Below are 13,221 nucleotides of genomic sequence, written 5' to 3'. Positions count from 1 at the left end.
GAGGTCTGTGGATCAGAATCTACTGATGGTTCCTGAACTTCCGGACCAGAGGAGAGAAATCCTTCCAGACTGTTGCTCCTAAGCTTTGGAACCATCTCTGTGTTTGATGATCTACTGACTCCTTCAAGAAACATCTGTGTTTGATGATCTACTGACTCCTTCAAGAAACATCTGTGTTTGATGATCTACTGACTCCTTCAAGAAACATCTGTGTTTGATGATCTACTGACTCCTTCAAGAAACATCTGTGTTTGATGATCTACTGACTCCTTCAAGAAACATCTGTGTTTGATGATCTACTGACTCCTTCAAGAAACATCTCTGTGTTTGATGATCTACTGACTCCTTCAAGAAACATCTCTGTGTTTGATGATCTACTGACTCCTTCAAGAAACATCTATGTTTGATGATCTACTGACTCCTTTAAGAAACATCTGTGTTTGATGATCTACTGACTCCTTCAAGAAACATCTGTGTTTGATGATCTACTGACTCCTTCAAGAAACATCTATGTTTGATGATCTACTGACTCCTTTAAGAAACATCTGTGTTTGATGATCTACTGACTCCTTCAAGAAACATCTGTGTTTGATGATCTACTGACTCCTTCAAGAAACATCTCAAGACACTTTTATTTTAACTTTTTCTTGACTTTCTTGTTGCAGCTGTGTTTGTCTCTATATTATCTTTTAAAGTACATATTTTAACTGTGTTATTTTTTATTCTTAATGCGCTTTGTGACCCTGGTCTAGAAAGAACTTTACAAATAACCTTTACTTGCTCGCTTACAAATGCAATGCTGGCAGCCAATGCAGAGTTTCAAGGATCGGGGAAATGTAAGTTCTTCTACTAGAGCAGTTTTGTATGAACTGCAGGCGAGACAGCTTTTAAATCCTTTGTAGCGCCTCCTTGAGGCGAGACAAGAGTAAATCTGGGGTGAATGTCCACATGTATGAACCCTAAAACAGTGCGGATCGAACCGTAACAAGTGTGTTGTCACGTCATGGTAGATTCTTTGTGTTGACGGAATAAATTGAACAGATCATATGTAAAAAAAAACGCTAAGAAATCTTTTCTTCTTGTTCCTGCAGGAGACGAGATGGAGGAGCTGATGAGAGAAGACGAGACTTCTTTCAGTTTTTATCAGCAGCACAAACTGAAATCCATCACTTTTCCATCACTTCTGCTGCTGCAGTGCTGACCCGAGGGTCAGAACCAGAACATTATCCTCAATGTGTATCATGAATGTGATGTGGAGGTGGAACTCAAGTCGAGGAAAAAACAACTGTGATTGAAACTAAGATATTTAAAGATGTATCTTCTGTCTTAAAATCAGTTCAATGTTCTGTTCATGTCGCCAAGACCAGCTGTAAAGAAAGAATCGGATGTTTTTCTGTCGGTTATTAAAGCTCAGAGTTGGACTCCGCGGGTCAGTGACGGTGCTGGAAATAGCGAGAGATTGAAGGAGAACATTTTCAATCTTGCTCATGAAGCCTCGAGGGATTCGAACCTTCAGGCAATAACGTCTCAGAGCAACAACGAGCCTCTGGCTGTCGGAAGGATCAAACAATGCAATCTTTTCTTTCATTTGAGTTTATGGATCAGCAGGGAAATGACGTCATGACAACAAGACGAGCCCGTCACAACAATCACGTTAAAAGTTTCATTTTGCTTTAATAATTATGTTTTTTTTCTTCTTCTTTTATGATGTTATCAAGCGTTATTTTTGTACAGCTAACATTATGTTTTATATATTTGTAGTAAAAAATTAAAGAAAATCGATGTTTAACTGTATATAACTATTTAATTTTTCTATCTTTTATTATTATATTATTTATTTGTTTGTGTTTTTCATTACATTTTTTAATTTGTATCTAAAACATTTTTGTTTTTAAAATGTTTTCGATCCTGAGTCGTGACGCGTGCACTTGGGCGACAGCGGCATCTGCTGGTCATTTTGCGTATAGCAGGTGGCGCTCAATGCGGCGGAGAGCGTAGCCGATCGGGCTGCGTTCCACACCCAACACTTTTAACACTGCACTATCCACTCTTTTGTCAATGTAATGTTTTCATTGCATTGGTTCATTCTTTGATTAAACTATAATTTTGAAAGTATCGTGGTTTAAAAGATGAATCTAAGAGCAAGTGTAACGTAAAGATGTTTAAGAAGAAGTGTTTGGAAGAAGCGGATTGGGACGCAGCCCTCGTGACTCCCGGTCACATGCTCGTCTAAACCTGATCAGCTGACTCTGCGCCGCTTCTCCTTTGATGCTGTTCCTCACTTCCTGCTCGATCTGCCGCAGAAACGACGTCTTTTCTTCCAAACATCTCCGGAATCAAGTGTCGTAGCTTCGAGCTCAGATCCCCGCACCGATGCTGCTGGAGTACGCCATGAGCGGACACGCGATCCTGTACACCGGGATCGTCGTGGCCTTCTGGAGCACCATCCTGGTCGTCGGTGAGAATCGATCATCGCCTGAATATCCATCGATCTGTGGCGATTAAAGATAACAATAACAATAACAATCCACAGCACGAGCTTCAACTCCTGCTATTATCGTGTGACACGACATGTTTGACGCTTTACGACAGAACGTGACGGATTGACAGTCTGTTATTCGTAAGCTGTCAAAATGGAGTTTTTCGCTAATAAAATACAAAAAGTAATGGTGTTTGTTTTCATAACTTACCACAGATTTATTCTGAATGTTCGACTTTTGTTTTGAGACGAGTCGTGCATTTCTGTGTGACTGTTAGCATACATGCTAGCATACATGCTAGCATCGTTGTCGTCTGCTCAAGGGTTTCACATCGTATTAACTATTAATTAACTATTAATACATGTTTATATCATGTGTTATTCTTTATTAACAACGATTTACTCAATGAATAATTGTGTTTTAGGTTTTCGTTGTAATGTAAAAGCAAACTACTCCACAAGGGCGAAGCTAACATTAGCTAGCCTAGCTAGCTGCTAACTAGCCACTGTTTAGTTTAAGTGTCAAAATATACATAATACAAGCTCATTGTTTTGTTTTTTATTAACTAATATAAGAATTTCGAATAATGTCACGAAAATAACGTCAACTTTTCGTGAAGGTTTTTTAATTAATGATAAAAAACGTTGAATATTTTTTCATCTACATTTTTTTCAACCATAGTTTTGTGTTTATTTTGTATGTTTTGTGATCAGAACTCATTCCGGTTCCTGTTTAAAGGCATTAAATGAATGAGTATAAAAGTTACACCACATTTGACACTCATTACATTCAATTTCCATAAGGATAAAAACACAAGATAAGGATTTATACTTGAAAATCTTCATGATGGGAGTTAAGGAAAGAGTTTCAATCGAATAAAAAGTCATATATAGTTTGTTTTAAAATACAATTTTGGGTAAAACTTCCCCTTAACCATGTTATTAATGTTAATTTAATTCAAATGGTATTTAAAATATCTTGACTGTAACGTTCGTTAAGCTGCAGAAATCCTTTTCTATCCAGAAAGTGTCTGAAAAAGGAAGAGAAATGAAGGAAGAATAAACTCTGGAAACATTGATGTTGGAACAGGAAGTTTCTCACACAAGTGTGACTTTTCACACTGAAGCCTGAACACATGATTTCTGCTCAGTTCTGCTGCTGAAATAAGGAACCAGTCATTTTTATGGAAAACCCCGACATTACGTGTCATAAAACCCACATTTCCTGTTCCTTTTGAATGAATCCAACACGGTGTCTTGTGTTTGCAGGTATTTGCTACACTATATTCGACCTCGGCTTTAGGTTCGACGTGGGATGGTGAGTACGACGTCTTTTTAATGTCGATTCTGTCCAACGATAAACATTGAACTTTGACCTTTCGACAGCTATACTTTAAATCATTTAGAAACAAGTGTTTTTGTTGCTTTTTAACTCTATTTAAACGTCTCTGGATCATGTTTGTTTCTGTAGCTCCACTGAAACCAATGAGCCGTGTAAACTCTCATCAACAGGGAAACTGATTCTCTCATTCATTCTGCTGTCAATCATCTGCTGTCAATCATCGGCTGTCAATCATCTGGTTAACCCTGCTTCTGTTCTCAGGTTCCTCACGGAAACGTCTCCCTTCATGTGGGCCAACCTGGGCATCGGTCTGGCCATCTCTCTGTCTGTGGTCGGAGCCGCCTGGTGAGGCGTCGCACAACAAAACACACACAACAAAACACACACAACAAAACACACACAACAAAACACACACAACAAAACACACACTCAGAACAGGACGGATTAACGATCGTTTGGTTGATCCGGCGACGATTGTTTGCTCTGAGAATTATAACCTGTTTGACGTCTTCATCACACACTGACCGTCTGTTCTGTGTGTACCTTGTGTACTTATGAGTTGTGTGTTTCTTCTCTCACACCTGTGTGTACCTGGTGTACTTATGAGTTGTGTGTTTCTTCTCACACACCTGTGTGTACCTCGTGGACTTATGAGTTGTGTGTTTCTTCTCTCACACCTGTGTGTACCTCGTGGACTTATGAGTTGTGTGTTTCTTCTCACACACCTGTGTGTACCTCGTGGACTTATGAGTTGTGTGTTTCTTCTCACACACCCGTGTGTACCTCGTGTACTTATGAGTTGTGTGTTTCTTCTCTCACACACCTGTGTGTACCTCGTGTACTTATGAGTTGTGTGTTTCTTCTCTCACACACCTGTGTGTACCTCGTGTACTTATGAGTTGTGTGTTTCTTCTCTCACACACCTGTGTGTACCTCGTGTACTTATGAGTTGTGTGTTTCTTCTCTCACACACCTGTGTGTACCTCGTGTACTTATGAGTTGTGTGTTTCTTCTCTCACACACCTGTGTGTACCTCGTGTACTTATGAGTTGTGTGTTTCTTCTCTCACACACCTGTGTGTACCTCGTGTACTTATGAGTTGTGTGTTTGTTCTCTCACACCTGTGTGTACCTCGTGGACTTATGAGTTGTGTGTTTGTTCTCTCACACCTGTGTGTACCTCGTGTACTTATGAGTTGTGTGTTTCTTCTCTCACACCTGTGTGTACCTCGTGGACTTATGAGTTGTGTGTTTCTTCTCACACACCTGTGTGTAACTGGTGTACTTATGAGTTGTGTGTTTCTTCTCTCACACCTGTGTGTACCTCGTGGACTTATGAGTTGTGTGTTTCTTCTCTCACACACCTGTGTGTACCTCGTGGACTTATGAGTTGTGTGTTTGTTCTCTCACACCTGTGTGTACCTCGTGGACTTATGAGTTGTGTGTTTCTTCTCACACACCTGTGTGTACCTCGTGTACTTATGAGTTGTGTGTTTCTTCTCACACACCTGTGTGTACCTCGTGGACTTATGAGTTGTGTGTTTCTCCTCTGTCACACCTGTGTGTACCTCGTGGACTTATGAGTTGTGTGTTTCTTCTCTCACACACCTGTGTGTACCTCGTGGACTTATGAGTTGTGTGTTTCTTCTCACACACCTGTGTGTACCTCGTGGACTTATGAGTTGTGTGTTTCTTCTCACACACCTGTGTGTACCTCGTGTACTTATGAGTTGTGTGTTTCTTCTCTCACACACCTGTGTGTACCTCGTGTTCTTATGAGTTGTGTGTTTCTTCTCACACACCTGTGTGTAGCTGGTGGACTTATGAGTTGTGTGTTTCTTCTCTCACACACCTGTGTGTACCTGGTGTACTTATGAGTTGTGTGTTTCTTCTCACACACCCGTGTGTACCTGGTGTACTTATGAGTTGTGTGTTTCTTCTCACACACCTGTGTGTACCTGGTGTACTTATGAGTTGTGTGTTTCTTCTCTCACACCTGTGTGTACCTCGTGTACTTATGAGTTGTGTGTTTCTTCTCTCACACCTGTGTGTACCTCGTGTACTTATGAGTTGTGTGTTTCTTCTCGCACACCTGTGTGTACCTCGTGGACTTATGAGTTGTGTGTTTCTTCTCTCACACCTGTGTGTACCTCGTGTACTTATGAGTTGTGTGTTTCTTCTCTCACACACCTGTGTGTACCTCGTGGACTTATGAGTTGTGTGTTTCTTCTCTCACACCTGTGTGTACCTTGTGTACTTATGAGTTGTGTGTTTCTTCTCTCACACACCCGTGTGTACCTGGTGTAGTTATGAGTTGTGTGTTTCTTCTCACACACCTGTGTGTACCTGGTGTACTTATGAGTTGTGTGTTTCTTCTCTCACACCTGTGTGTACCTGGTGTACTTATGAGTTGTGTGTTTCTTCTCTCACACACCCGTGTGTACCTGGTGTACTTATGAGTTGTGTGTTTCTTCTCACACACCTGTGTGTACCTCGTGGACTTATGAGTTGTGTGTTTCTTCTCTCACACCTGTGTGTACCTCGTGTACTTATGAGTTGTGTGTTTCTTCTCTCACACCTGTGTGTACCTCGTGTACTTATGAGTTGTGTGTTTCTTCTCTCACACCTGTGTGGTGTCTACCTCGTGTACTTATGAGTTGTGTGTTTCTTCTCTCACACACCTGTGTGTACCTCGTGGACTTATGAGTTGTGTGTTTCTTCTCTCACACACCTGTGTGTACCTCGTGTACTTATGAGTTGTATGTTTCTTCTCTCACACACCTGTGTGTACCTCGTGGACTTATGAGTTGTGTGTTTCTTCTCACACACCTGTGTGTACCTCGTGTACTTATGAGTTGTGTGTTTCTTCTCTCACACACCTGTGTGTACCTCGTGTACTTATGAGTTGTGTGTTTCTTCTCTCACACACCTGTGTGTACCTCGTGTACTTATGAGTTGTGTGTTTCTTCTCTCACACCTGTGTGTACCTGGTGTACTTATGAGTTGTGTGTTTCTTCTCACACACCTGTGTGTACCTCGTGGACTTATGAGTTGTGTGTTTCTTCTCTCACACACCTGTGTGTACCTCGTGTACTTATGAGTTGTGTGTTTCTTCTCTCACACCCGTGTGTACCTGGTGTACTTATGAGTTGTGTGTTTCTTCTCACACACCCGTGTGTACCTGGTGGACTTATGAGTTGTGTGTTTCTTCTCACACACCTGTGTTTACCTCGTGGACTTATGAGTTGTGTGTTTCTTCTCTCACACACCTGTGTGTACCTGGTGTACTTATGAGTTGTGTGTTTCTTCTCACACACCTGTGTGTACCTGGTGTACTTATGAGTTGTGTGTTTCGTCTCACACACCTGTGTGTACCTGGTGTACTTATGAGTTGTGTGTTTCTTCTCACACACCTGTGTGTACCTGGTGTTCTTATGAGTTGTGTGTTTCTTCTCTCACACACCTGTGTGTACCTCGTGGACTTATGAGTTGTGTGTTTCTTCTCTCACACACCTGTGTGTACCTGGTGTACTTATGAGTTGTATGTTTCTTCTCTCACACACCTGTGTGTACCTCGTGGACTTATGAGTTGTGTGTTTCTTCTCACACACCTGTGTGTACCTCGTGTACTTATGAGTTGTGTGTTTCTTCTCTCACACACCTGTGTGTACCTCGTGTACTTATGAGTTGTGTGTTTCTTCTCTCACACACCTGTGTGTACCTCGTGTACTTATGAGTTGTGTGTTTCTTCTCTCACACCTGTGTGTACCTGGTGTACTTATGAGTTGTGTGTTTCTTCTCACACACCTGTGTGTACCTCGTGGACTTATGAGTTGTGTGTTTCTTCTCTCACACACCTGTGTGTACCTCGTGTACTTATGAGTTGTGTGTTTCTTCTCTCACACCCGTGTGTACCTGGTGTACTTATGAGTTGTGTGTTTCTTCTCACACACCCGTGTGTACCTGGTGGACTTATGAGTTGTGTGTTTCTTCTCACACACCTGTGTTTACCTCGTGGACTTATGAGTTGTGTGTTTCTTCTCTCACACACCTGTGTGTACCTGGTGTACTTATGAGTTGTGTGTTTCTTCTCACACACCTGTGTGTACCTGGTGTACTTATGAGTTGTGTGTTTCTTCTTCAGGGGGATCTACATCACCGGCTCCAGCATCATCGGCGGCGGAGTGAAGGCGCCTCGGATTAAGACCAAGAACCTGGTCAGGTGAGTAAACGACCAGTCGTCACGTGTCAACGTTTAAACCTTTCAAACCAATTGGTTAATGTCGCACTTTGAAGTCGTCAATAATGCTGCGTCTGTCAGGCGTTAGAATAATATAATAATAATAATACACACTATATCATTTATTTTCTATTGATTATTAAGCAAGTGAGTAACTATTGGTGAAGCAGCTTTTCTTGAGCAGGTCCACAAAGCACTTTAACAATCATAAACAATACACAGTTAAAAAACATACAAATGTTAAAACTCTTAAAAGTCAAGACAACATGGAAACAAACACAGCAGCAACAAGAAAGTTGAGAAAAAGCACAAATTAAAAAGGTTTTAAGATGTTTCTTGAAGGAGTGAGTAGATCCAGTTAAGAGTTTGAAGGAGAAATGTGAGTTCTTCTACTAGAGCAGCCATTGAAGAGTTTGAAGGAGAAATGTGAGTTCTTCTACTAGAGCAGCCAGTGAAGAGTTTGAAGGAGAAATGTGAGTTCTTCTACTAGAGCAGCCAGTGAAGAGTTTGAAGGAGAAATGTGAGTTCTTCTACTAGAGCGGCCAGTGAAGAGTTTGAAGGAGAAATGTGAGTTCTTCTACTAGAGCAGCCAGTGAAGAGTTTGAAGGAGAAATGTGAGTTCTTCTACTAGAGCAGCCAGTGAAGAGTTTAAAGGAGAAATGTGAGTTCTTCTACTAGAGCAGCCAGTGAAGAGTTTGAAGGAGAAATGTGAGTTCTTCTACTAGAGCAGCCAGTGAAGAGTTTGAAGGAGAAATGTGAGTTCTTCTACTAGAGCGGCCAGTGAAGAGTTTGAAGGAGAAATGTGAGTTCTTCTACTAGAGCGGCCAGTGAAGAGTTTGAAGGAGAAATGTGAGTTCTTCTACTAGAGCGGCCAGTGAAGAGTTTGAAGGAGAAATGTGAGTTCTTCTACTAGAGCGGCCAGTGAAGAGTTTGAAGGAGAAATGTGAGTTCTTCTACTAGAGCAGCCAGTGAAGAGTTTGAAGGAGAAATGTGAGTTCTTCTACTAGAGCAGCCATTGAAGAGTTTGAAGGAGAAATGTGAGTTCTTCTACTAGAGCAGCCAGTGAAGAGTTTGAAGGAGAAATGTGAGTTCTTCTACTAGAGCAGCCAGTGAAGAGTTTAAAGGAGAAATGTGAGTTCTTCTACTAGAGCAGCCAGTGAAGAGTTTGAAGGAGAAATGTGAGTTCTTCTACTAGAGCAGCCAGTGAAGAGTTTGAAGGAGAAATGTGAGTTCTTCTACTAGAGCAGCCAGTGAAGAGTTTGAAGGAGAAATGTGAGTTCTTCTACTAGAGCAGCCAGTGAAGAGTTTGAAGGAGAAATGTGAGTTCTTCTACTAGAGCAGCCAGTGAAGAGTTTGAAGGAGAAATGTGAGTTCTTCTACTAGAGCGGCCAGTGAAGAGTTTGAAGGAGAAATGTGAGTTCTTCTACTAGAGCAGCCAGTGAAGAGTTTGAAGGAGAAATGTGAGTTCTTCTACTAGAGCAGCCAGTGAAGAGTTTGAAGGAGAAATGTGAGTTCTTCTACTAGAGCAGCTCAGAATTCTGGCTGCAGAGTTTAGTATGAACTGCAGGCGAGACTCATCCTTCTGGTTTAGACACTAAATAAACTGTTACAATAGTGTCAACGACACAAACACATGGATTATAAGATCCAGATCATGTTCTGATTCTAAGTTTAGAGATTTTATTTTAAATATAGTGTTTTCTTTTTCCAGTAACATTATCCTGTAGCTCTAAACACTTCAAGACGCTCGTTTAAATCGAGTTAACTCTAAAAATAAACCTTTAAACTAGAGAAAATGAGTGAAACACTTGAATATAATATAAGGATCCTTGCTTTAGAGCCGTGGTCCTCAAACTACTGCTCGCCTGCACATCTGGCCTCATGACAACAAAAACATTGGACCATTTTTAGGGAGTAAAAAATTTCTTAGAAACGCTTAAATACAAACCAAGACTGTATGTTTTTAAATTTGTCCATTTAATGTTTCTCCCTCTCTTTCGACCCAGAGATGATTATTTGGTTGTTATTCATTTCACAACTAGATTTATTATTATTTATTTCCAGACTTTTTTTTTTCTCTCTGAAGAACCTTTCAAGGGTTCTCTGGTGTTTCTATTAGTAACTGCGTCAGAGAAGAGTTCTGTGGCCCTCGCAGTCGTCCGGAGGCCCCTGGTTTACAATCTCAATACGTTGATATTCTCTGATTACTGTGAATCGATTCGCCTTCTGATCTCAAACGTGACGCCAGGATGTTGTTGCTTCGTCCTCAGCATCATCTTCTGTGAAGCTGTTGCCATCTACGGCATCATCATGGCGATCGTCATCAGCAACATGGCGGAGGTGAACGAAGACCATCTCCGGGACGTGAAGGAGGAGGTTTTTAAAAACTCTTCTTCTTCTTGTAGAACTTCAGCGGGACCACGCCGGAGACCATCGGTGCCAGGAACTATCAGGCCGGTACGAACGCCTCGTGCGACTCCAAACCCTACCTCTGAACGTCTGCTCTCCTCAGGGTACTCCATGTTCGGCGCCGGCCTGACCGTGGGCTTCTCCAACCTCTTCTGCGGCATCTGCGTGGGCATCGTGGGCAGCGGCGCCGCTCTGGCCGACGCCCAGAACCCCAGCCTGTTCGTGAAGATCCTCATCGTGGAGATCTTCGCCAGCGCCATCGGCCTGTTCGGCGTCATCGTGGCCATCCTGCAGGTGAGTGGGCGTCTCTGTGACCTTCTGCCCGACCTTCGCTCTCGCTGACCCTCCGTGTGTCGCAGACGTCCAAAGTAAAGATGGGAGACTGAAGCCGAGACCAGACGCCGCTGGAGAAACAGATGAATTATTGTGTAAATACATGGTAAATTATTTAAGTGTGTGTGCAGTCTTTCATCGGTCGTTCACACGCGTGTGAACCTTTGTGAAGGTGCTGTTGAACGAGTATTTTGTGTGTGTGTGTGTGAGTGTGTGTGTGAGTGTGTGAGCGTGAGCTGAACATTGTTTTTGTTTCTTTTCCGTGAAGCATGCGTTTGAATCCGTCTTTTGTTCTGCGACGATGCGTTCGATTCTGTCGATGATTGATCACGTTTGAATGAAATCCTTGACACACAACGATGACTTCGCAGTGAACGACAACAACTGTTTACACAATATTGTTTTAAAACAGTGTTTGTTTTAATCGCTCAAACATTCCTTAATGATTTATGTTGTATTTGGACTTTCAACTAAAGGTTTGTTCATCATAAATGTGTCTCACTGTTGTTGGAGCAGAAAGCGTCAGAATTGTCGATCATTCCATGTGATTATGTGTGTGTTTGCTGACTCGTGACCTTCTTCCAGTGTGTGTGTGTGTGTGTGTGTGTGAGATGAAACTGTGTCTGATGGTCAAATTAACAGTGGCTGTAGTCGGTGCCGTGTGTGTTGACGTAGTGTCAGAACAAAACTTCTGGCTTCATGTGTGTCACGTAAAGAGAATAAAAAAAGTGATTCAACGACTTGTTTGTGTTGCTTGGATCTTGTAGTTCTGTAACGCGCCGCCAGGTGGCGCAAGAAACCGATGTACCTACATTCATGCTTTAGTTGTGAATTGAAATAAGAATCAGAAACTCCTTTATTGACCGAATATATTAACGATTTACAAAAGTGTCTCTAAGTATTAACAGTTTTGGTGAAAATAATATTTGTGAACATAGTAGAGACGAGAATAAAAAGTGTATAAACAAAACAAAAATGGAATGAAAGTGAAGATAATGGCAGGATTTTTAAAGCTCTTTTCTTAAATCAAAGTACTTTTAATTATTGACATGTGACGTTAAATCTCTTAAATTGGACCCAGAACACAAGTTTAAAAACACAAGTTGACATAAAAACACTAATAATACTATCAATTACTGAAGAAATGACTCATGAAACCAGATGTAACTACAGGTCTGGACGAGGAACCTCATCTCCTGTAGAGCACCGAGATGTTCCCCGGTCAGATGACGGGTCTGCCCCGGGTCCTCTCCCCACATCCAGGAATCACCTCGACTGGTTTCACGGGTCGGACGCTCTTCTCCGAGTCTCTCCTGGATGACGACGTGTGAATGAGTCGCTCAGATCTTCTACAGGAAGTTGCTAGACATGCCCTCTGGCTCAGCTCTGTCATCAGGACACTTATTTTTACTCTCCTTCCTTCCATCGTGAACCGAGAGAAGCTTCTTTAATGAGTCGGTAGGGGGCGCTCTCCGTTGAAATGTGAGGTTTTCAATAGAACAGCTGATGAATCAATGGACGAGAAGACGAACAGTGACATCTAGTGGTCGATACTGCATCATGAAGCTTCATCCAATCCACATGAAGGAGCTTCAACACATTTATTTTATTCTTTAATATTGTTTATATTTGTTTTTGAGTTTTTCGTTCTTAAACACTGATCTGAGCTAATTCTTATATATATTTATATATATTTATTTGTTACAGTAACTACCTTATAAATTCAGAAGTTGCACTGAAATCTAAATCCATCGACATCTCAGTTTTTGTTGTGTTTTCTGTGCAACAACAAGTATATATGTGTAGTATTGTCCAGTACTTGACTCTAGTGTTGTGATAGTGTAGTAACAAGTATATATGTGTACTATTGTCCAGTACTTGACTCTAGTGTTGTGATAGTGTAGTAACAAGTATATATGTGTACTATTGTCCAGTACTTGACTCTGGTGTTTTGATAGTGTAGTAACAAGTATATATGTGTAGTATTGTCCAGTACTTGACTCTAGTGTTGTGATAGTGTAGTAACAAGTATATATGTGTAATATTGTCCAGTACTTGACTCTGGTGTTGTGACAGTGTAGTAACCAGTATATATGTGTAGTATTGTCCAGTACTTGACTCTGGTGTTGTGACAGTGTAGTAACAAGTATATATGTGTAGTATTGTCCAGTACTTGACTCTGGTGTTGTGATAGTGTAGTAACAAGTATATATGTGTAGTATTGTCCAGTACTTGACTCTGCTGTTGTGATAGTGTAGTAACAAGTATATATGTGTAGTATTGTCCAGTACTTGACTCTGATGTTGTGATAGTGTAGTAACAAGTATATATGTGTAGTATTGTCCAGTACTTGACTCTGGTGTTGTGATAGTGTAGTAACAAGTATATATGTGTAGTATTGTCCAGTACTTGACTCTGG

At 41.3% G+C, this 13,221-nt stretch overlaps 1 protein-coding gene across 1 annotated transcript; it reads left to right on the top strand.

The window, feature by feature from the left end:
- The first annotated feature begins 2,239 nt into the window (after window positions 1-2,239).
- Window positions 2,240-11,539, top strand: atp6v0b (ATPase H+ transporting V0 subunit b). Its single transcript, XM_087811640.1, has 8 exons — window positions 2,240-2,458; window positions 3,749-3,797; window positions 4,083-4,166; window positions 7,965-8,042; window positions 10,331-10,400; window positions 10,466-10,517; window positions 10,573-10,763; window positions 10,829-11,539. Exons 1-8 carry the CDS (start codon window positions 2,374-2,376, stop codon window positions 10,853-10,855), a joined length of 636 nt encoding a protein of 211 aa, XP_087667766.1. The 5' UTR covers window positions 2,240-2,373; the 3' UTR covers window positions 10,856-11,539.
- The last annotated feature ends 1,682 nt before the right edge of the window (window positions 11,540-13,221 follow it).

The sequence above is a fragment of the Callionymus lyra genome, chromosome 16, assembly GCF_982586985.1.
Source record: "Callionymus lyra chromosome 16, fCalLyr1.hap1.1, whole genome shotgun sequence".
NCBI classification, from domain to species: domain Eukaryota; kingdom Metazoa; phylum Chordata; class Actinopteri; order Syngnathiformes; family Callionymidae; genus Callionymus; species Callionymus lyra.
This window is presented reverse-complemented; position numbering and strand designations above follow the sequence as displayed.